Source organism: Chrysemys picta, chromosome 4 (assembly GCF_011386835.1).
Source record: "Chrysemys picta bellii isolate R12L10 chromosome 4, ASM1138683v2, whole genome shotgun sequence".
NCBI classification, from domain to species: Eukaryota; Metazoa; Chordata; order Testudines; family Emydidae; genus Chrysemys; species Chrysemys picta.
The window spans coordinates 74,178,950-74,202,661 of NC_088794.1; the positions used below are offsets into that span (position 1 = coordinate 74,178,950).

Below are 23,712 nucleotides of genomic sequence, written 5' to 3' on the forward strand. Positions count from 1 at the left end.
GGGTAGGCCTGGGGCAGAGCAGGGGTGGGAAAAGGCGGGGCGGAGCAGAGGCGAGGGCTATGAGGAAGGGGTGGGAAGGGGTGGGTGCGGAGCAGGGGCGGGGGCTTTGGGGAAGAGGTGGGGCGGGGTGGGGGCGGAGCAGGGGCAGCTTTCCTGGCCGGCTCAACCAGCCGGGGGATTGGGCTGGCCGCTGGAGCAGCACACAGCTGCGTAGGCACCAGGAAATTTGGGGCAATTAGTTTGTGTATGGGTAAGGATGGTCCTGATCACAATTCAGTTTTCTGTGTGGTATACTTTTAAATGAATCCCTGCCTGTATTGTGAGGCAGTGCTATCACACAGCAAAAGCTTCCTCTCATGGAGATCCTGGCAGCCACATCAGGGTCACCACATTCAGCCAAATTCAGAGAGACATGAAGATATAAACATGAAGCAGGATTACATTGTAGGGCTTACCTGAGGGTTAATTTACATAGACAACCTGGATCCCCAGTAGACACTATACCAACTGTTATGTCAGCCCAAAGTAGACTGCATATAGTGTCTCTAAACCTCTGAGTAGTTCAGGCCAGAGCCCAATAGAAGGAGGATCTCTCAGCCCAGGCAGATTTTGCTCCTCCCTGGAACCAAGGGCTCCTTCTATAGCCCAAACTATTGCATTTTAAAGACCTGCTTTGCTAATGAGGCCCAGCTGTCAGTTCCTGCCTTCAGGCCTGATTTTGGGGGTACAGAGCAAGAATAAGAAACCAAGTATTTTTCCTCCTTCACTAAGAAAGTAACTCCTTCCTCTCGGAGTGGAGGAGGTGCACCTCACATGGCAGAAGGTGGAATTCCTACTGTGGGAGTTGATAAGAGCATTCTTGTTTCCATTGGTTTGGCGTCACAAGATTTGAACTAGAATCCCTTCTATTTGGCTTTTCTTTGCTGGGAGCATACAATGCACTTAAAGCAGACTGTTTCTGCTCCAGGCACTGTGCTTATTAAGGGTGAGGAAAACTGTTTACATTTTAAAAAGTGAATGCAATTCCATGACATGACTCTGGAAGCAGGAAGATACTAAAAACCAAGTGAGGGGAGGGCCTTGGAACAGAGGCTGATGATGCCATGACTTTTCCAAATGGAAATCCAAAAAATTATGCAGAAGCAGAAAACAGCTCTAAGAAGGATGAAAGGCAGAGTTGTTCAAAGAGAAGCAAGATAATTAGAGGCTTTATGGCATATTTTATAGATTCCATGTAAATTTGCTTGAAGTCCAATATGCTCCTTGTGTTGCTAATGAAATGGCTGCTAATAAACACAAGAGCAACAATTAACAAAAAGTGATGTTACCTGAATCAGTATGATTTGAAACCAGCATCAAAGAGAAAAAAATTAAATTTGGAACTAACAAAGAACAGAGGGAGTATCTGGTTCAGAAAGGCAATGATTCATATAATCATCTAGTGATTTTTCATGCAATACATTTTTTATTAGCGTCAATAATAATAAAATATTGGCAGTTATAAGTGTTGCACTAAGAAGTTCTACAAGTCTATTTCTGAAACATCCACATTTAGAAGCCCTTAGAGTCAGTTGCATTTGCTGAATCTGTTTTCAAGCAGAAATTAAAGCATATCCATACTGGAAATTTTGCTAGGTATGCCCTTTTAAACTCTTAACTGTTTTTCAGACAAAAATATCAGACTAACGCCAGAAGATTGCATACAACTCTGAATATACAAAGTTGTTTGCTGTGCAAAGGACCTGCTCAGCTCAAATCTTTGTTGTGAAAGCCATCATAAGTAATAGATAAAATTTACACAAGATGCTGAAGCAGCAACTACATGTACCTGCATGCTCATAGAACTCTACAGAGAGGCAGGGCATTCCTTACTTAATTAAAATGCACCTCAATTTAATTTTCAATTGTAAAACACTCAAAAGCTTTCCCCCAAAATAATGCAATTTCAATGGCTTCATAATTCATTTGAAAAACATTGCTAAACATATTTCAGCAAGAAGTAGGATTTCAACTATATTAATAAGATCATAAGAAATTTTACTTCTAAACAACAGCAGGAGAATTCACTGGCTGAAGGATAATAAAACATATTGGAGAAGAGAGAAAAACATAATTGCAAATTCATAGAACATTAAGAAATTACAATTTTCTAGCACGTAATATGTATTTTCCCATGTTTTTTCCATATACAGCTTTTTCTAAAAGATGGTATTTTCCTCCAAATGTGGCATCACAGAATGTTCTACCTCTCTCTGACTGATTACACACAATGTGCCCCTTTTTCCAGACAGCTGTTGACAGTAATGTATCTGAGAGAGAGCAATTTGTGAAGCATGATTTATAAATCAGAGGGCAAAACTCCACCATCCCATAGTTAGAGAATTGGGAAAATATTTAGCAATACAAACAGAAAAAAATATCAGAGGGGTAGCCGTGTTAGTCTGAATCTGTAAAAAGCAACACAGGGTCCTGTGCCAGAGGACCCTCTGTTGTTTTTTAGAAAAAAGTATGCTTATCTTTTTGTCTCCAGATTAAAAGCAGAGCATCCAGATCATGGTCATCACAGTCGCAATGCTGAAGGTTGTTTTACTAACCACTGTGGCTGGACTCTTGTTGCAAAAGTCCTTTTGACAGCAGTGGAAATCAAAGTTGTCAGCACCAAAATCATCAGCAATCTCATTCATGTTGCATCGGGAGTGTTTCCAGCAGGCATAGGTTTTCACATCAGCTTAAAAAAAAAAAAAGTAAAAAAAAAAAGAGTTAGAAGCAGGATACCATACTGTTTGCTTCTCTATAGAAAGAAGCAGAATCACTGCCCTGGTCTGAACATGCCCAGTTCTTGTCGTTCAAACTCCTTTCAACATGTTCAGTCACTCTTCTGTGAACACACACTATAAACATGCTGGTGGGAACACAATATGTGAGGCAATAACAGGCTTGTCGTCAGATCAGTATTAACTTGAGATATGACTCAAGTATTCCCTCTAACTTAATGTCTACACACAAATCTCTAGGTCAACTGAAATAGTGCTTTAAACTCGAGCTAGTTGGCCCATCAGGGGATCTGGGTTGAATCTCAAGTGCTGCTGTCTTTCAAGCTAATAATGCAGTGGGGATGCAATTACAGCCAACAGCTTGAGTTAGCACAACTCATAAGCTACACACAGTGATTGGGTTAGCAGTTAAGTGTTCTTTCACAGGAAAACCTGGAATGAACTATTCATTGCTGGATAATGCCCAGTTTGTGCTCAGTTCTCATCACAGAGTCTACAGTTTAATGAAAACACTACATAGAATAGTGTCCTTTTCTAGTTGTGCCTGTGAAGTTTCCTTCATGCTCACGGATTCACAAGCTTGCAGCTTCAATACATTTTGGCAGTGACAGAACTGGGGGCATTTAAAGACCCCCATTATCACAAGACACCATAGCCAGTCCCTATTTTGGAGAGGAAGAATGAAATGGGGGTGGAGAAGAGGGAGTGTGTGTGGTGGAATCTAAAGATAGTAGAAATATATTTCAGTCTGGCAGTCATTTCTTTTACAAAAGGAGTTAGGCGCTGTCTACATGAGAAAGTTGCACTAATTTAAAAAGGTGAGATGTTCAACTGATGCAAAAGAATACATGAAAACTCTTGTATAGTATTGGTTTAAGAATGGCTTATTTCAATTTTAGTTTTCTTAAATGAATACAAGAGTTTCCACACAGCCTTTTGCATCAGTTTAACTGAATCAATTTAAAATCTCACTTTCAGTTAAAATAATGCAACTCTCTCATGTAGACAAGCCCTCAGTTAAAGGCTCCATTTACAGCTCACCATATGATCTCCCAGCCATTCTTGTAGGAATCCCAACCTACAAAATGCAAGAGGCAAAGTCGTGGTTTGGTTTGGGCAGTGTGGGATCTCTGACTAAGCAGGTTGATTACCCCAGCAATTCTGTCTCTTTAAAAAGTTAGGCATGGAGTAAATCCAGGTCCAAAAGAAACTTCTAGTCACTGGCTTCCTTTAGTTTATTCTTAAAGAAATAACAAAACTCTAGGTTAGCTTGCTTCAATCAAGCCCACAGTGATAGCTCACTTACTGAGTATATAGTTCTATACAGTCTAGCCAACTGCTTCAGTTCCAGGGCTGCCCGGGGGGGGCAAGTGGGGCAATTTGCCCCAGATCCCCACGAGAGTTTTTCGGGGACCCCGGAGCAGGGTCCTTCACTCGCTCCGGGGGCCCTGGAAAACTCTCGCGGGGCCCGAGCCCCCGGAGCTTCTTCTGCTCCGGTTCTTCGGCAGCAGTTCGGCGGCGGGGGGTCCGTCCGCTCCGGGACCTGCTGCCGAAGTGCTGGGTCTTTGGCGGCAATTCGGCAGCGGGGGCCCCCTGCCGCTGAACACCCCAGGGCCCCTGAATCCTCTGGGCAGCCCTGTTCAGTTCTGAGCTTCTTTCTCAGGAAGAACATTCTCTCCCACAACAATCCTCTCTCTTCTGAAGGAATATCATTTATAAGAGCTCAAATCCATGCCAGCTGAACCACTTACTGCTTCTCAGTGCCTCTTAGCATTTCCCTTACTACTAGGAAGTATAAGCCCTATAATGGAAAATATATGATTACGACCAGAAAACAGACTTTCCTCCTATGAGGTTTCCTACAGTTCCTCATTCCTTGCTATTGCTTAGCTGTTTCTCAGAAAAGGTGAAGAATAAGTGCAATGTTGATGTCATCCACACTTGGCATTCAACACGTGGAAAAACCTTGTTCCTCCAGGCAGATTCATGTTTTCAGGTCAATAACTCCGATGCTAGCTTATATATATATATATATATATATATATATATATATATATATATATATATATATATATATATTTACTATTCTGCAATAAAAAAGCGTGCACCCAATATTCTGGGTGCTCATGACAATCTTTGAAAGAGATAAGTGGATATGACATTCTGGTGTCAGAATGGTTCATTTTTTGAAATATGCTTTGATTGTTCTGAATTTTTCAACCATAAGTTTATTTTAAGTGAACTATATTTATGCGGAGAACAAATTACATGAAGTGCACTTTATCCACTACAGTCTTATGCTGCCTTGCTGTTAATTCACTCACTTGAACTACTTCAATTTGACTTTTTTATTTACCTGGATATATGACAAATGTTGTACATCAGATACACACACCACCATTTATCTTTATCAGGTGCTCAAAAAACAAATTGTACTGATGATTATTATCAGCATGTAATTCAAACGGTCTTTTATCGTGAACTAAATTAACAAACCGGAGTCGGACATTTCCAGACTTGAAATGCACAGACTTTGAATGAGTTAATTTTTCTGTATTTATTTTATTCTCTGGGATAGTATACATACCAAACCTGATCTGTAAGCAACTATCATCTCCATGGGTGCAAGTAGCATTGGTTAAACACAATGAAGGACTATCTGCACAGATGTAACACTTCAGGGCATATCCTAAAAAAGAAAATAATATTTTATCATTACATAGGAACCAGCTGCTTTTCTAATACAAACTCAAAATGCTCATAATGAAGGACTTTTCAATATCTGTTAGACCAAACCATTTTAAATCTTCAAATAAAAAAAAGACTATTCTTCTTTAAGTACTGCAAGAGTCCCTTAGGCCGCAAATTATTTATGAGTCTCTCAATTTATCAATCCAAGTTCAGGGAAGCAGCAGCTGCATTTAAATAAAGCAAATTGGGACTGCATCCAATTGCTGCAATGCATAAACTGAGCTTTAAGCTTTACCAGCCCAGGGACATTAACCTGAATTTCCTACATCTTTGTTTTACTGGTGACATTGATTCAGAACTGCTTATCCTTTTAATCAGGCTCTTTGTCCTTTCCTTCTCATTGCTTCTTGCCCCACCCCTCAACCCCTCTTTCTTTCCCTCATCTCATCTCTTCTGTTCCATGAACTGACTCTCTTCCTACGTTTTCCCCCTGTCCTGAACTATGCGGGTTCTCATAAATTTTCAACACTATGCTGGTGACATCTTTTCCTAATCCTGACTGCTAGCACACTCCCGTGCTATCATTAACCTCCTTGTATCTCATGCTCTAATTTCTTATTCCTTTTTTCCCTACTCATCTCTGTTCTCATAAATCTTCAGCATTCTAGAATATCTGTCCTAATCCAGACCGCTAGCATACACTTCCCTCATCTTTCCATATCATTAACTTCCTTGTCTCTTATGCTCTTTTTCTTTTACCCTTCTTGCTCCCATCTCATCCTATGTTCCCACTGAAATATATGCTGCTAATTTTTTTCAAAGAAGCAAATACGTGTCTGTCCATCGCTGCCTCCTGCTAAATGCAACATCAGACTTGCTCAAATGTGTGTGATCCCATCTTTAGGCTGTACCCTAAAACAGCTATAACCCCTCATACTATGACAAAAAGGAATGTTTCTAGTTACCATTTTAAAACTAGAAAAGAAGAGATGATCATGACAATTCCTTTTTTGAAAATCTTGGCTCAAGTGCATTTGTTTTTGTATAACAAGTGTGCTTCAGGTGAAACCTTCTTTGAAACAGACCAATTTTCCCCAATCCTTGCATGAATCCTTAAGCATAGCTGCGGAGAGAAGGAACTGTGAGACAGCAGTAGCCAACAGTGGCTTCCCCAGGAATTGAAATTGGGGGGGGAGGTGTTCGAATTTACAGGAGGGGGGGTGTCAGGGCAGATGGGGGGGCGAGACTGTGAGGGTGACGGTGGGCTGTATGGCACCACAGTAAAAACTGAAAAATGTTTCATGACCATTTTATTAGATTTAACTCATGTTTTAAAATCATCACACAAATTAAAGTTGGCTACTCAAGCCTTCTATGAAGCACGACATCTACATCCTTCTTGGTTTCTTGTTATAATTTTGCACAACTCTGTTAATGAACTTCTTGAATGCAATGCGTTCATCTTTGGTGACTTCTCGTGTGTCCTGTACTTCCATTCTTTCAGTAGATATGCTCATTAGTTCATTCACATGATCAGGCAGAAGGTGACTTCTTTCAGAACACAAAATTCTATTCAATGATGAAAAAGAACGCTCAACTGTAGCTTTTGTGACTGGGAGTGGCAAGAGATGAATTCCTACTTCTTTCATACCAGGAATCAGAACACAAAGATCGGGTCAGTCGAGCCACTAGTGAAGATAAAAAAGAAGTTGAAGTCAAATCCTCATTCATTCATCGTATGATATTGAACTCTGTGTTCAAATTTTCTATTCTGACCTGAGCACATGGCAGCCCCATTGCTGGTAGTGCCTCACTCCACTCAACTGTTCAGTGTTTTATAGGACAGGCATCTGTAAAACCTACGTAGAGTTGAGTAGAGTCTAGAAGTCGTTGTTGTAGATTTTAAAGAATCAAGTCTGTGTACTTTTTTCAGTTGTCTTAACAAACACTTCTTGTCTTCTTCACTTAAGGATTCAATATAAATGCCTTCATTAGTCAACTTCTGGACTGAAGTCTTTGCTTCTTCCAGTACTTTTTCAATGGATAGATCTCTGATTGATCCAAATGTAGCTTCTATTGCTGGACAAAGATCTACTACTGTTGTAACAGATGCCTGGATGGCATTGTTTAATGACCCAGGTGGTTTCAACAGTAGACTTATGAGAGAGAGAATGGCAATAGTCTTCTCTGAACGTAGTAGCAAAAGTAATCCACCAGCCTCACTACTTACATCCATCCCATCTTGGTAGATACTTTCCAAAGCCAGTAATAATGGCTGGAGTAATTTTAAGACAACAGCCAAGGATCGCTCATGAGACAGCCAGCAGGTTTTCCCAGGTTGAATTTGAACTTCAGGCCCAGTGTATCTTCTATATTTTCCAAGATATTCAGTCTGTTTGGACTCTTGCTGAAAAAAGAATATAATGAAGACATTAAATTTATAGCTTTTTTAATGTCTTTTGAAGATTCTGCAGCTCGTACTAGTGCTAGTTGGAGTAGATGGCCTCTGCAGTGTGTATAGGAGAGATTAGGGTTACACTTTTCTCTGAGCAAAGCTTGTACTCCACCATATCTTCCAGAGAAGCTTGCAGCTCCATCAAATGCACAAGCAGCCATTTCTTTGGGGTCCAATTGACAAGCATTTAACTCTTCTAAGATGTGGGTTGTCACAGATGCAGCCGATGTGTCTTCTATAACTTGAACATCTAGAAATGCATCTACTGGCCTACCCTTGACATCAAGATAACGTACACAATGACTTAATACTTGATGCCCATTTGCATCGGTACATTCATCAGCCATGTATGCAAATTTTTTGAATGTGGTGAGAGAGTTCTTCACTTTTTCAACTGTTGAGTCTTTCACTGTTGCACCGCATGCTTCTAGCCAGTCAGTTGAATTTCTTGCAGAAAGATAGTGAGCATTTGCTGGTCTTGTTCGGAACCAGTGTTCAACTTCAGGATGAACAAGTGACAATGCACTTAACATTGGCCTCTGGTTTGTAATGTGTGGTATCTCTTGCTTAAATAGAAAGTAGGATGCCACAGCCATGTTTGTCACTAAATTGGCATGTAACTAGTTCACAAAACTGGGGAGGGGGGTGTTCGGAAAATTCAGGGGGGGCGTGTAGGGAAATCACTGGTAGCCAATATTTGTTGCACGTGTAATTGAATGAGGCCAGTCTATCATCTTGCATTATATCTTTAATATTTGTTAATCCTTTTGCTATCTAAATTGTTTTAAGCATGGAGTAGGCCTTAATCCTGAGGCACGGGTTATCCATAGTGGTACAAGAAGGATCTTGTGTGACAAGCAAGACTGTTTTTTTATTCCATATAAGTTGCATGATAAGCCTATTTATTTGAGCAAAGAGCAAGGGGGAGATCTTGAAAGGCAACAGACTAATAATAAAAGTCATTCTTGGGCAGATATTCATTTTGGCTAGTTCTATTCTCCCTGATAAGGATAGAGGAAGGAGACACCACTTTTCCATGTCCTTGGAAATTTCTTTTAATATATAGTTTATAAAAACAATTTTGGGAAGCTTAGGACAAATTTAACACCTAAATAAGTTATTTCCTTGCACATTTGAAAGGCAAAATGCTGAAACTGAGAAGACTCTGATCTTTTGGATATATCCATTGTTTGAGATTTATTCCAGTTAATGCAAAAAACCGAGATCTTTCAAAAAATATCAACTACATTCAATAATGATGGGATTGATGAGGATGGATTCTTCAATAGTACAAAAATGCCATCAGCATATCAACTGATTTAGTATTCTTTCCTGTTTATAGCCATACCTTCAAGGACTGAGTGCTGATGTATGTACATTGCCAGTGGTTCAAGAGAGAGATTAAAAAGGAGGGGCAAGAGGAGACAGTCCTGTCATATCCCTTTTTATAGTTGAAATGTGGGAGAAATAATTCCATTAGTTGATAGTGAAGCAAGGGGAGAGTTGTATAATACACTGATCCAATTCAGGAATATTGGTCAAAATCCAAATCTTTTAGGACAGACATTAGATAAAGCCATTCAACCCTATCAATGACTTTCTCTGCATCTTGAGATAAGGCTATATGTAGGGAAAATCTGACATCTGAGCTTGCTGGATCAAGTGAGCTATTTTTCTTGTATTATCAGCAGCCAGTCTTCCTTTAATGAAACCAACCTGATCTGTGTGTATAATTGATGGGATGATGGTGTTCAGTTGTGTTGCTAAAACTTTTACAATTATTTTGCTATCTGTATTCAACAGAGATATGGGGCGGAAGTTACCACAGTTGCAACCATCTTTGTTCTTTTTAATATTAAAGCAGTTCTCATGTCATGAGACATGGTTCCTTTTTGGAATGTTTCAGTGAAATCCTTTGACAAAATAGAAGATACCTAATTATAAAATGTTTCGTAGAAATCTGACAGAAAGCCATCCATCCCAGGGGCCTTGCCGGAATTCATATTTTTATAACCTGTTTGATTTCTTGTGATAGCTTTGTCCATATGTGATGTTACACTCCATAATGTTGTATGGAAATATGCTTATGAGTGTGAATACAATGTAACTGGAATATGCTTTATGCAAAAGGTCTCTTGTAAGGTATCATTACAAAGCTTATAATCTACTGAGTGTGTTCATCCTATTTGTATGAATGTATCATTCTTGTATCTGAAACTAGGAATATGAAGTATAACTCTGAGGTCCTACTGTAATTATGCAAAGTGTGGGCCATTGATGGTGGTTTAGAATCTTGATGGCTCCCATTGACTAGGACAATTGGTTGTAAATGGCTCTGTTTATTTGCAAGCCTTCCTGTGTTCATGTGAGCCAGCCCAGGAGAAATAGAGGCTGGGGTCTCACAGGACATGTGACCATGTCACATGATGCTGGAATCCATCTTAATTCTGGTACTTTTCCATTTAGAAGGTGGGGTGAGGACTCAGAGAGACAAAAGATTCCCACCTTGGGCCAAAGCTATACAAGGTGGTGGAACAGGACAAAGGGGGCTGCCAGTCATGAGAATACCACTAGTTACCACCTGAGCTGGAACTAACAAGGACTGTACCAGGGGAAAGAATTGGGCCCAGACTAGGAAGGAGTCTAGTCTGTGAAAGAAATGTATTGGAACATCTCTGAGGGTGAGATATTACCTGTATCAATTTCTTAATGTATTAGGCTTAGACTTGCATGTTTTTGCTTTATTTTGCATGTTGACTTACTTTGTTCTGTCTGTTATTACTTGAAATGACTTAAATCCTACTTTTTATACTTAATAAAATCACTTTTGTTTATTAATTAACCCAGAGTAAGTAATTAATACCCAGGGGAACAAATAACTGTGCATCTCTCTCTATCAGTGTTATAGAGGGCAGACAATTTATGAGTTTACCCTGTATAAGTTTTATACAGAGTAAATGGATTTATTTACTCTGTATAAACACTGTGTGTCTGGGTGCTGGAGATAAACCAAAAACTGCTCAGCAGGTCACCTAAGTCTGCTGCTTTGGGGCTCAGAGGTAAATTCAGCACGTCAGGTGACAGTCCCAAGGGGGTCTCTGTGACTGAACCCATCACACCATAAACCCTTAACTTAGGGTATTAAAAGGTAGACCTTCAGTAAAATGATCAAATTTATTAGAGTCAAATTAATTGTCTTATTTATATAAAGTTTGATAGAATTGCTTAAATTGATTATTTATATAGAATCATAGAAGCGTAGGACTGGAAGAGACCACAACAGGTCATCTAGTCCAGTCCCCTGCACTCAAGGCAGGACTATGCATTAACTAGACCATTCCTGACAGGTGTTTGTCTAACCTGTTCTTAAAAACCTCCAATGATGGAGATTCCACAACCTTCCTAGGCAATTTGTTCCAGTGCTTAACTACCCTGACAGGAAGTTTTTCCTAATGTCCAACCTAAACCTCCCTTGCTGCAATTTAAGCCCGTTGCTTTGTGTCCTATCCTCAGAGGTTAACGAGAACAATTTTTCACCCTCCTTGTAGCAACCTTTTACATACTTGAAAACTGTTATGGCCCCCCTCAGTCTTCTTTTCTTCAAATTAAACAAACCCATTTTTTCAGTCTTTCCTCATATTTGCTAGACTTTTAATCATTTTTGTTGCTTTCCTCTGTACTTTCTCCAATTTATCCATATTTTTCCTGAAATGTGGTGCCTAGAACTGGACACAATACTCCAGCTGAGACTTATCAGCGCAGAGTGGAAGAATTACTTCTCGTGTCTTGCTTGCAGCACTCCTTCTGATACATCCCAGAATGATGTTTGCTTTTTTTGCACTAGTGTTATATTGTTGACTCATATTTAGCTTGTGATCCAACATAACACCCAGGTCCCTTTCCACAGTACTCCTTCCTAGGCAGTCATTTCCCATTTTGTACTCCTAAGTGCAGTACTTTGCTTTTGTCTTCATTTAATTTCATCCTAGTTACCTCAGATCATTTCTTCAGTTTGTTCAGATCCTTTTGAATTTTAATCTTATCTTCCAAAGCCCTTGAAACCCAGCTTTGTACTGACTGCAAACTTTATAAGTGTACTCTCTATGCCATTATCTAAATCATTTATGAAGATATTGAACAGAACCAGACCCAGGACCAATATGCCCTTCCAGCTTGACTGTGAACCACTGATAACTACTCTCTAGGAATGCTTTTTCAACCAGTTGTGCACTCACCTTATAGTAGCTCCACCTAGGCTATATTTCCCTAGTTTGCTTATGAGAAAGTCATGCGAGACAAGAAAAATAAATTCCATGGCCTTTGTACACAAGGATTTCAGCTTTTCTGGCAGCATTCTTTAACGTGACTTTATCATTGAACTTCAGTAGCTTGAAGATGATGGGTTTGGGCTTGTCAGACTCTCATTGTCTAGTACCAGGCATTTCATGAGCTTTTTCAGTTTCTAATGGGGGCAGCTGTGGATCCAGTTTAAGTATGTCAGGGAGCAGTTTCTGAAGAAAGCTGATAATATCCTTCTCCTCTAGACCCTCAGCAATGCCCAAGAGGCAAAGGTTGTGTCTGTGAGACCCTTAGGGCTTGTCTACATTACCCGCTGGATCAACGGGCAGCAATCGATCCAGCGGGGGTCAATTTATCACATCGCCGAGCGCTCTCCCATCGACTCTGGTACTCCACCAGAGCGAGAGGCGCAGGCAGAGTCGATGGGAGAGCCTCAGCCATTGACTTACCACAGTGAAGATAGTGCGGTAAGTAAATCTAAGCTATTCACGTAGCTGAAGTTGCGTAACTTTAGATCGATCCCCCCCCAATGTAGACCAGGCCTGAGTCATCTTATTTTTCTTCCAGTTTCTCTAGTCGAAGCTTTAAGGGGCAGTTCCTTCTTCAATTTCCCTGGCTTCAATGGCAGTCTTTTGTAGCTCATTTTCCTTGTAAATTATATGGGATTTTACAACACCTGTATCTTTAGAGAGGCCACGAATACCTTTTGAGATTGAATCCAGTCTGACTGTGAGGAATTCTTTCAGTGCTGTAATATTCTAGGCAAGGTCCTGCTGTGGCCATGTAGTCTCTCCTTTCAGCTGCTTAAGTGATTCAGGCCTAGGTCTTTTCTTGTCTCTCATTTCTCCATTGGCATCCATATTCAACAGTTTGAAATTTATCCATGGGATTAATTTAAACTTTAGGACAGAAACTTATTGTCAATTTGCCAGGAAAGTAATGATTAGAGATGAATTGATATGTTTTGAGGGAGGAGGTCTGAGATTAGGCAGCCATTCTTCTCACAGTTACCATGTGACCCACTGCTCCCTCCTCCCCTCCCCCACATCTTTCTTGGGGAACAAAACAAAACAAAAGCCAAAACCTAAATTTCTTTTCCATAGGCTGTCAAAGGAAAAGAGAGAAAATCAAGCAAGAAGGAAAAGGATGAGACGGACTAAGAAGAGTGGAGCAGGAAAAGTGCAAGTCCTACCCTCTTTAAAAATAACCTATACCCAGTTCACACACTGAGACAGACAACTTTGAAAAGCCTCTTTTAAAAAGAAGTTTAAATTTTTTTAAATTCACAATTAAGATTTTTAAATAAAAATTTAATCTTGACCTCCCCAAAGGATGATCCTTGAGATTTCTTTAGCAAATTTTGCCACACCATCCTCCTGAAGGCAACATTGTAGTTGTCTACACATCTGAAAACTTATCCTATGAAAATTTTAAATCTGCTTCTACCAAATATTTCCAGTTTTTATCCCCTGGCAACCTGCTGATACTATAGCAATGAAACAAGATATTTTGTTCCTATACTGCTATGGGATGCACACTGTATGCCTGTATTCTTGCTTCAGCTTGAAAACATTCTGTTACAGAAATCTACCTCCACCCCTGAACCTGCCCTCACCGCAGAAAGTGACACTGAAATGCTGTACATTTATATAAGCTGCACTACTTCCCCCAGAACTTGTGTCTATAATGACAAATTCTATCTTTGACTACATTGTGTACCTGTTTAATGTGACATTGGCATGTATGTAAGTAAAAGCGCTAATGCAGAACCTCCAGGATACCTACCAGAACTGCAATAAGCAATCAGAACAATGAAGAGAGTGAACAGGATACCATTCATTTTGTTCATGTTTCTTCCAGAATCTGGAAGCAAGAATAAATGAAAAATGGTTACATGTTCCTTAGTTTATAATATTTAAAACCAGAGAAAGTTTTGATTGAAAAAGAGTAAGATCTAGTAGTCTGAAGACATGCATCAGGAGGCAGGAACTCCCAAATTCTAATCTTGGCCCCAACAGACTATTTCTGTGGCATTGGGCAAATCACATAACTTCTATGTGCTCAGGTTTCCTCATCTGTAAAATGGGGATAATACTCACCTACCTTACAGAAGGGACGTAATGAAGGGTAATTCACTGGTATTTGATACAAAGCTTATTAACATCAGAAGGCTTTGGACAAGTCCCTTGATGTTTGCAAAGTATTTAAGATATCATATCTGCAAAGAATTATTGGATACCACATATGGATGTGGCAGGTATCTAGGAAAGGAACACTAGATCATTGTGTCACCATGAGGCAGAAATCACGGTGATTTCTGTTCTCTGCATTTTCTATTTTTTGTTTATTTTCTATGCTTGATAGCCCACCCAACCCAAACTAGACTTCTGTTGGAGCACAATGCAATTCCTTTTTGTAGCACAACACTCCCTACCTCTTCATCTCAAGCTGTTATACTTGAACAGCCAAAGTCACAGAGCAGCAGCCCAGGCACTTCTTTTAGAGCATATATCATTTTTTCTAAAGGCATCTGTAGTGAGTCGGTGTGGCTCCCCTCCTGCCCAGAAGAGGGAGCCCACGTGCAGGCACCAGAGTGGGTGGGACCACCACCACCTGTCCCCACCCCCCGGAAGTCAAGGGGCGGGACAGGAAGTATAAAGGCCGGCCGCCAGAGCTCAGTCGGTGGCCAGCCACCGCAGGGAGCAGACGTGTGGCCGGGAGCTCCCGGCCAGGAGACCGCGGCCTGGACCCTAGCTGGCCCGAGCTACCCCAGGCACGCTACGAGGAGGAGCCACCGGAGCCCGTCCGCTCCCGTCACTGGGAGAATCCCTGGGAACCCCACCCCACCAACCCTGAGGGTGAGACTGTACCCGAACCCCTCCGCCCCTGCTGCTACCCAGAGGAGCCGCCTGAGGACCGTTGGCCTGACTTCCCAGCAGAGCTACCGGACCTGCCACCGAGCCCTGGCAGAGAGGAGCCCATGCAGATGGACTGGCCCGAGCCCGGCGCGACGAATGAGGTAGGCTTTGAGGGGGATCGTGGAAGTAGCCCGGGGGTAGCCGACCCCGGTCCGGCTGCAACCGAGTGTGAGCCTATGTCAGTGTGTTGCGGTCTGGATACCCCACTGACCAGCAGCAGCAGTAACCGCTGCTAGGGCCCCGGGCTGGAACGCAGTGGAGTGGGTGGGCCTGCGTTCCCCCCTTGCCACCCCCGCTCACGGGTGGCAGGTTTCCCCCTCACCCAACGCTCGGCTACAGAAAGCCTAGGCGTGCCTTACCTGGGCTTCTGAACTGCTTGCTCGCTCAGCCCCCTGCAAACCAGGGCCTGAGCTTAACTGTGTTTGCCCCGCCCTGATCCAGGGCCTGGGCTCTGAACTATTTGCTCGCTCAGCCCCTGCAAACAAGGGCCTGAGCTTACCTGTGTTTGCCCCGCCCTGATCCAGGGCCTGGGCTCTGAACTGTTTGCTCGCGCAGCCCCTACAGTCAAGGGCCTGAGCTTCACTGTGTTTGCTCCGCCCCTGCAGTCAAGGGCCTGAGCTTTAACTGTGGTTGCTCCGGCCCTGCACCAAAGAGCCGGAGCTTCGGGACTAACTGACTGCTTGTTCCCACAGTAGCGAGTCAGTGTGGCTCCCCTTCTGCCCGGAAGGGTCGAGCCCCGGCTAAGACCTACTACAGCATCATTTCATAAATAGGTTCTTAAGGCTCAGTACAATACCAAAAAAGGGGGTGGGAATCTTGGGGCAGCCTCACATATCTATACCTGAGGCAACTTTGCCAAAACCAATGGAGTTATAACAGGGATGAACTTGGCACAGTATATCCAGGCATCTGCAAAGGGCAAACCAGAGACATTATTTTGCAATTAAAATCATATATTTTATGACCCTCCATGTCCTTTCATCCCTCCTACAAGAATATTGTCAAACTCCCTCCATTTGAGTGAGTGCTTAATTAAAGTCTTGTAACTAGATTCCTACTGTACACACTAAGAATATTTACACACATTAAAAATTAAATACAAAAAAATGCATTTGTGCAATATTAAGACTGCACAGTTAAAAATATACAATGTGAGAAAGTAAAAAGGCAAGGTTCCAGTATCAGTATCTAGGCCATACTACACATACACTCTTTTGTATTCCTGTTTTGGAGGGCACATATAAGTCATAAGTTACATACCATAAAGACTACAGAAAATGAAATATAATGTGGCCAAGGTAATGTCTCTACTGTAATCTTAATTTTGGATTTTGTGACTTTTTGTGATTTGAAACTGCAACATAAAAGTTGCATTAATGCAGATTTTTTGCATTTAATAATTTAAGTGGACCTATAATTCTCTTGATTGAAAGTGTAGTCCACATAGCTAGAGTTAGCACTTATTTTATTCAACAGTAATGTAAGGAAACTACAGGCCTGTATCCTGTAAGACATTGGCTTCAGCAGTTAGCATAAGGCTTGAGGCCTATGAACTTTGGCACAGATAATTTAGGGGTGACCACTGGGACATTTTTGGGGAACTGGGAATAGGGTGTTTAAGAGGAAGTTTGTCCATAACAACCCGAGGAACATGAGCTAACATCAGCTCTTGGATATTTTAGGATAGGCACATCTGCAGATGTCTGACCACAAGAGTGCCATGGCAATGAACTGACACATATGATAATAAGTTGGAATCATTAATATACTAACCTATAGGAGAAGGGCACCCCAACATTAGTAGGGTGAGGAAATACAAATAAAGAAGAGGGGAGAAACCCCTACTGAATATGCATTAGACACAGTGGTGTCAGCGTATCATATTATAGAAGTTGTATCCCAGCCTGTGTACATGGGGGAGACAGATGTAGCCCTTGGGTGATGCCAGAATGATGACCACTGGTGATGATGTGGAAGGTGATGGCGATGAGAAGCTAATGGCCTACGTTTCAGGCTGTTTTGCAAGGGACGGTGTGAGTATATAGATGTACATTCTATATTACATCTATCTACCGTACTGGGTTATAGTGTTTGTGACTTTGCTAAATGTATTAATAAACTATTGTAAATTGAGAAAGAAAGGTTCCTAAAGTGTGAGTGTTGCAACGGTGCACATCAGGGTTCCCAACTAAACAGTAATTTTAATAATACGGGGCCTGATTTTTGGACAAGAACTTGTCAAACCTCAGAGTTTCTTAGTAATCAATATAATCAATACACAGCCCATAGATTGGGCTACAAAAGATCTGATTTAGATATAGTATGTAATATCTAGTTATGTTACATAGCAGCTCCTATATCAAATTAGTCCAGAGATCTATTTGTTCAGAAACTGGATGCTAGACAGCAGCCAATACCACATGTCTATGAGAAGGTATAAAAAACAGTCTTATAAAGACAATTATGTAACAGCCCAGGGGTTGGCAACCTACGGCACGTGTGCCAAACACGGCATGCGAGCCGATTTTGAGTGGCACGCTGCCTGCCCGGTGGGGGGAGGAGGAGGAGGAGGGGCCGAAATGCACCACATTGTGGGAAGAAACGGGGAAGCTTGGCTGCCGCAGGACCAAGCTTCTGCCTCCTGACCCCGCAGGGGAGAGCGGTGGGTGGAGGGGCTGAGTGGGGCGGGGGGTCAGGACCTCGCAAGAGCTGGCGATGGCCCTTTCGGGGGTGGCGGGGAACGGAGCAGAGCCTTCTGCCCTGCACCCCCCCACACACACACCCAGCCCTCTGCCCTGACCTCGAGTCGCCCCCAACACCCAGCCTTCTGCCCTGCACCCCCCCACACACTCCAGGCCTCTGCCCTGCACCCCCCCCACACTCCAGGCCTCTGCCCTGCACCCCCCCCATACCCAGTCTTGTGCCCTGACCTTGAGTCCCCCCCAACACGCAGCCCTCTGCCCTGAACCCCCCCACACCCAGCCTTGTGCCCTGCACCTCCACACCCCCCCCAGCCCTCTGCCCTGACCTCGAGTCCACCCCCCCCAACACCCAGCCCTCTGCCCTGAACCCCCCCACACACACACACCTAGCGGGCTGAGCAGGCTGGCGGCATAAGATCAGCATTTCAATTTAATTTTAAATGAAGCTTCTTAAACATTTTGAAAATTTTGTTTACTTTATATACAACAATAGTTTAATTATATAATATAAACTTAGAGAGAGACACCTTCTAAAAAAATGTTAAAATGTATTACCGGCATGCGAAACCTTAAATTAAAGTGAATAAATGGAGACTCGGCACACCACTTCTGAAAGGTTGCATACCCCTGTGATAGCCTATTCCAGGGGAAATTTCTTCCTAAACCCACGGAGCTGGTGGCTGGCTTAAGTCCTAAAATGTGGAGGGTTTGTAGCCCTTATAAAGCTATCATATCTAGTACAATTGTAGATATGCTTCTTATGTACATTAAATACATGACTTTTTGGAGTCCTACTAACCTCTTGGCCTCAATGGTCTGGTGGCAGTCAGTACCACTGGTGTCCTAGGAACTATACACTACAATAAATTCAGTAAGACAACAAACAAATAAAAAAATAATGTTGAGCTTCTCTAAAAGTGTGCAGTAGAATCCACAGACCTTGCCATTTCGGTATAGGCTAGTATCAAGTACACCAACCCCTGAGTCCTTGGTGCACTCCCTGTAGTATCCAGCTGCAGTCACTGGACAATAACTGTCAGGTAAGCTATCCCCAAAGAGACAGTGTACACACAGTTTGACTGGTACAAGGTCCTTTATAACATTACAGCACTGAAATACATGTATAGTAAAAACAATCATAAGTTTATTCACAAAGATTAAGATTTAAGAGATATTGAGAAAGGATAATGAGCAGAAACAGAACTGGTTACACATGAAACAAAACATAAAATACAACACTGGGTCTACACTTATGAATCATTACCATTCTATTTAATAAAGTAGATCTTCTCCCAAGGATTCAGTGTCTTTGACAGAGCAGCTGGTTTTCAGTCAAAACCAGGATCCACATTTTCATGAATATCCACATGCCCTAATAGGGAATTCCTCAGCAAATGGATACCAAAATGGCTTTTTGCTTCTCCTTACATTTCCCATAATTCAGTCTTTTCACCCCAGAGTCAGGAGGACCCTCCCCACCCATTGTTTGTTCTCCAATGTGTTGACTCCAAGTTGTCTTCATATCCTCATGTTGACTTGAAATGCATATGCTTAATTTATATATGAACCTAAGCAGACATGTGAATATACATTCCTCTGTCCGCCAAAAGCAGTTTTTCACCTCTGCTGAGGAGTAACAGCTTGATACAAACTATAAGGATATATTTTGAGTACATATACATGTCTTCTTAAATATAATCAGTACATACATTTCACAATAATATGAAGGACCAGCATGATCTTGACTTTCCTTTAAGATCTCAAACAGCATTCTTTATAGATAAATATTATGAAAGCAAAGTGTTAGATGTAGTGAGTTTGTCAAGCCTGATAAGAGTTGCTGTTACAGAACAGTAAACCCTTTTCCAGTTGGCATCAAGGCGTTCTTAGGGTCACTAACTACACTGGGTTTTCTATCTACAGCAGCCAATCACTGATTGGTCCCTATTTGTTTGTCTGTGTATAGTGCCAAGCCCTAAGGTTTTCAGATGAGTATCCTGAAAAAAAATCAAAGGACTGGTCTTTCAGCACAATAATTTTTGTAAGAAGAATTATTCAAAATTGCTGGGGGGCAGGGGAAGAGAAGCAGAGACACCTCCCAAAAGAACACAAAATTGAATTCCTAGATTACAAGCTCTCCCAGTTTGACCATAGAGAAACCGATAGCCCTGAGCATTCTTCTCAACAGCAGCATGACCCTGCCTTTGTTTATATCAGTGGCTGCCAACCTGTCACTCACAGAGCTCTAAATTTCAGAGTGGCAGCTGAGTTAGTCTATATCAGCAAAAACAACCAGGAGTCCTTGTGGCACCTTAGAGACTAACAAATTTATTTGGGCATAAGGTTTCGTGGGCTAGAACCCATCTGACGAAGTGGGTTCTATCCCATGAAAGCTTATGCCCAGATAAATTTGTTAGTCTCTAAGGCAGGGGTGGGCAAACTTTTTGGGCTGAGGGCCACATCTGGGTGGGGAAATTGTATGCAGGGCCAGGGCAGGGGGTTGGGGTGTGGAAAGGAGTGCAGGGTGCAGGAAGGGGCTCAGGGCAAGGAATTGGGGCAGAGGAGGGGTGCGGGGTGTATGAGGGGGCTCAGGGAAGGGGACTGGGGTGCAGGAGGGGAGTGAGTGCAGGAGGGGGCTCAGGGCAGGGGTGTAGGAGGGGTGCAGACTGTGGGAGGGAGCTCAAGGCAGGGGTTGGGGTGCAGGAGGGGTGCACGCAGGGCCGGCTCTGGCTTTTTGGCCACCCCAAGCAAAAAAAAAAACAAAAAACCTGCGGCGTGGCCGGAGCGCGGGTGCAGGGGGACCGGCTGGGGGGGGGGGGAGGGAGAGGGAGCAGGGGGGAGAGAGAGACGGGGGCGGCCAGGGCTACAGCAGGGGCGCTGCCACGCAACCCCTCCCACTGCGCCGCCTCCTGCCACCTGCCGCGAGGGCTCCGCTCCGGTCGGCGGAAAGGGAAGGAAGAGGACTGCCCTGCAGGGCGCTCTGGTTCTCCGCGCCGCCGCCCCCTACAGAGCGGCCGGAGCGGAACAAAAAAAAAAGCGGCCGTGCCACCTTAGGATTGGGCAGAATGCCACCTTGAACAATCTGCCGCGCCAAGCACCGGCTTGCTCAGCTGGTGCCTGGAGCCGGCCCTGGGTGAATGGTGCAGGCAGGGGGCTTAGGGCAGGGAGTTAGGGGGCAGGAGGAGTTCGGGCTCTGGGGTGGCAGCAGCGCACACCGGGGCCAGGGCAATCCCACGCGCTGTAGTTTGTCCACTCGTGCTATAAGGTGCCACAAGAGCTCTAAATTGTGGCCCTCAAGAGTAGCTATCAAGAAAAGGATATATTTGATAAATGAAGAGCTCTTCCCTCAGTGCACAATGTGATTTTTTTTAAACTGAAATGTTTGACTCAGCAAGGAGGTAAAGGGCTTGCCTTCTGGGCTGTGGGAGCCCCAAGGATGGCAATACAGGAACTTGACTGGCTGAGACTGAGCCTGAGCCTAAGTGCATGGTGAAGGACTGCTCCCCTCCACAGACAGTTACCCAGGGCAGTCCAGGTAAGGGAGAAGGGAACACACACATATATAGATAAAGAGCATAAGCTGAGAACCAGCAACTAATTAGGATTCCATGTGTCTCTACCGCAGCCCAGGTGAGAGCAGTCTCATGGCTGCGCTAACTTGCACCAGCTGCCTGTGGACCATAGGCTACCTGGAGACACCCAGAGGATCATGCATATAGCCTTTTTCCTCCCACAGCAGGGGACTTGTGCTTGGTTTCTGCTCCCTTTGTGCCATCAGCCATTTGTCATAAGTATCTGGGGAAAAGTAACCAGCTTCTGCCTTGTCTGTCATAGTCTGGGAATATTTTCCTTTAAGCCTAACCCACACACCCTCCCCCCAACACCACCTTCCAGAAAATCGCTGCTGTTCCAGGAAATTGGCAAGACCATTAGCACAGTGGGAACAGTACCAGGGAAACCGAAAGTCCCAAAGAAATTAATTTGCTTTCTTACCACACCAGACCCCATCACAGTGTGATAGTGCTGCTGACACATCCTTCTCACTACTCAGCTCAGAGATAGGCCAGATTCTACTGAGATATAGCGTAGCACAGCACTGAGCCAATGTTTCATCGGTGTCAGGCAGGAAAATATGGAGTAAGAGACCCACTGAGGGGAACTCAGATTGTTCTCCCTTCTACCACAAGAATAACTGGAGAGAGCCCTGCTCAGCCATAAATATCCAGCCAACCCCTCCTACTACTTCAGTGGTCCCCAAAGTTTTCAGGGTCATGCCCCGCCCCCGAGCTGGGGCCAGAAGCAGAGCTGCGGCTCCAGAGGTAATGGGCCACAACTGGGAGTGGGTCTGGAGCTGGAGCTAGCACCAGGAGCAGAGTCCCAGCAGGGGCAGAGGCTGGGGACAGAGGTGGGGCGGGGCCAGGAGTCGAGCCAGGTGGCAGGGGGCTGAGCTGGTGGCAGAGCAGGGCTGGGTGGTGCTCCCTCCCCGCCCCCTGTGGAGGCTGGCCTGGGCCCCACCATGCCCGCTGGAAGTTCCTCCATGTCCCTGTGGGGGGGAGGGGAGCATGCCCCACAGTTTGGGAGCTCTGTACTACCTGAAGAGTGGGAATAACCAGTGCTTAATTTCTGCCAGGGCTTGCCAAAGCTGATCCCCAGCACCTGTAAGCTTGGCAGTTCATAGCTAGAGCCCTGCGCGGATACCTGCTTTATATCCACGGATGCACACAGCTGCGGTTATAAAGCCTGGTACTCACCCCAGTGGGCAGGGCTGGGGGCAGTACAGCCATGCCAGAGGAGCTGCCCATGCTGCCCAGTGACGGCTCCTACGAGCGGCAGCCTGACATGCGGCTATTTTCACCGCTGCCATTCCTGCAGCTCCTCAGAGATCCACTTTATATCCGCAGATATAAATTTGGTTTCCGTGCAGGGCTCTATCCATAGCCCTGGCACCTCTGAGCTTGCTGCATCAGTTATGAATGTAAAAAATGTCATTACAAATTAAGCACTGGGGAGTATCTCTCCCTCTGGAGCAGTAGGGTGGTGAGACTGTCAGTTCAAGGGGACCCCAACTCACATACAACTGTGTCTGAATCACTCCTTCATGCCTCAGAAGAGAGACTGTAGAATGGGACAGAAAAGCCACTGAAATGAGTGTGAAGAGGAGATGGGGTGATGGATTGGAAAGGGGTGGAGGGGAAGGGAGGACAGTGAAATGAGGGTGAAGGTGAGGGAAGGGGCAAAGGGAGACAGTGGACTGAGGGAGGAGGAAGTGGGGTGACAGAGGGGCTGGGGGAGGAGAAAGTGGTGTGATGGGCTGGGGAACAGGGGGTACAGTGGAATGAGGGTGAAGGTGAGGGAAGGGGCTGGGAGAGGAGGAAGGGGAGTGACAGGAGCTGGGGGAGGAAGAAGTGGGGTGACAGGAGCTGGGGACCAGGGGCAACAGTGGAATGAGGATGAAGGTGAGGGAAGGGGCTGGGATGGGGAGGAGGAAGTGGTGTGATGGGTTGGGGACAGTGGAATGAGGGTGAAGGTGAAGGAAGGAGCTCAGGCAGGGATGAGGAAGTGGGGTGACGGGTTGGCTGGGGAACTGGGGGGGACAGTGGAATGAGGGTGAAGGTGAGGGAAGGGGGTGGGGAGGAGGAAGTGGGGGTGACAGGGGCTGGGGAACAGTGGAATGAGGGTGAAGGTGAGGGAAGGGACTGGGGGAGGAGAAGTGGTGACAGGGGCTTGGGGAGGAGAAGGGGATGACAGGGGAGCTGGCTGAGGGACAGGGGGGCAGTGGAATGAGGGTGAAGGTGAGGGAAGGGGCTGGGGGAGGAGGAAGGAGGTGTCAGGGGGAGGAGGAAGTGGGGTGATAGAGGGGCTGGCTAGGGAAC

General features: G+C 44.2%; 1 protein-coding gene across 2 annotated transcripts in view; it reads right to left on the minus strand.

Moving 5' to 3' along the window:
- LOC135983095 (CD59 glycoprotein-like) overlaps positions 1 to 23,712 on the minus strand; it is a 32,828-nt gene that overhangs the window by 7,751 nt on the left and 1,365 nt on the right. The window contains exons 2-5 of one of the 2 annotated variants that reach the window (XM_065592676.1): positions 15,979 to 16,046; positions 14,005 to 14,082; positions 5,362 to 5,463; positions 2,595 to 2,728 (exon numbers count right to left, since the gene is read on the minus strand). In XM_065592676.1, the coding sequence (XP_065448748.1) occupies positions 2,595 to 2,728; positions 5,362 to 5,463; positions 14,005 to 14,082; positions 15,979 to 16,046 (382 nt within the window). Of the gene's footprint in view, positions 1 to 1,442; positions 2,729 to 5,361; positions 5,464 to 14,004; positions 14,083 to 15,978; positions 16,047 to 23,712 lie in introns of those variants that run through there. The other variant, XM_065592675.1, reaches the window with a different exon arrangement.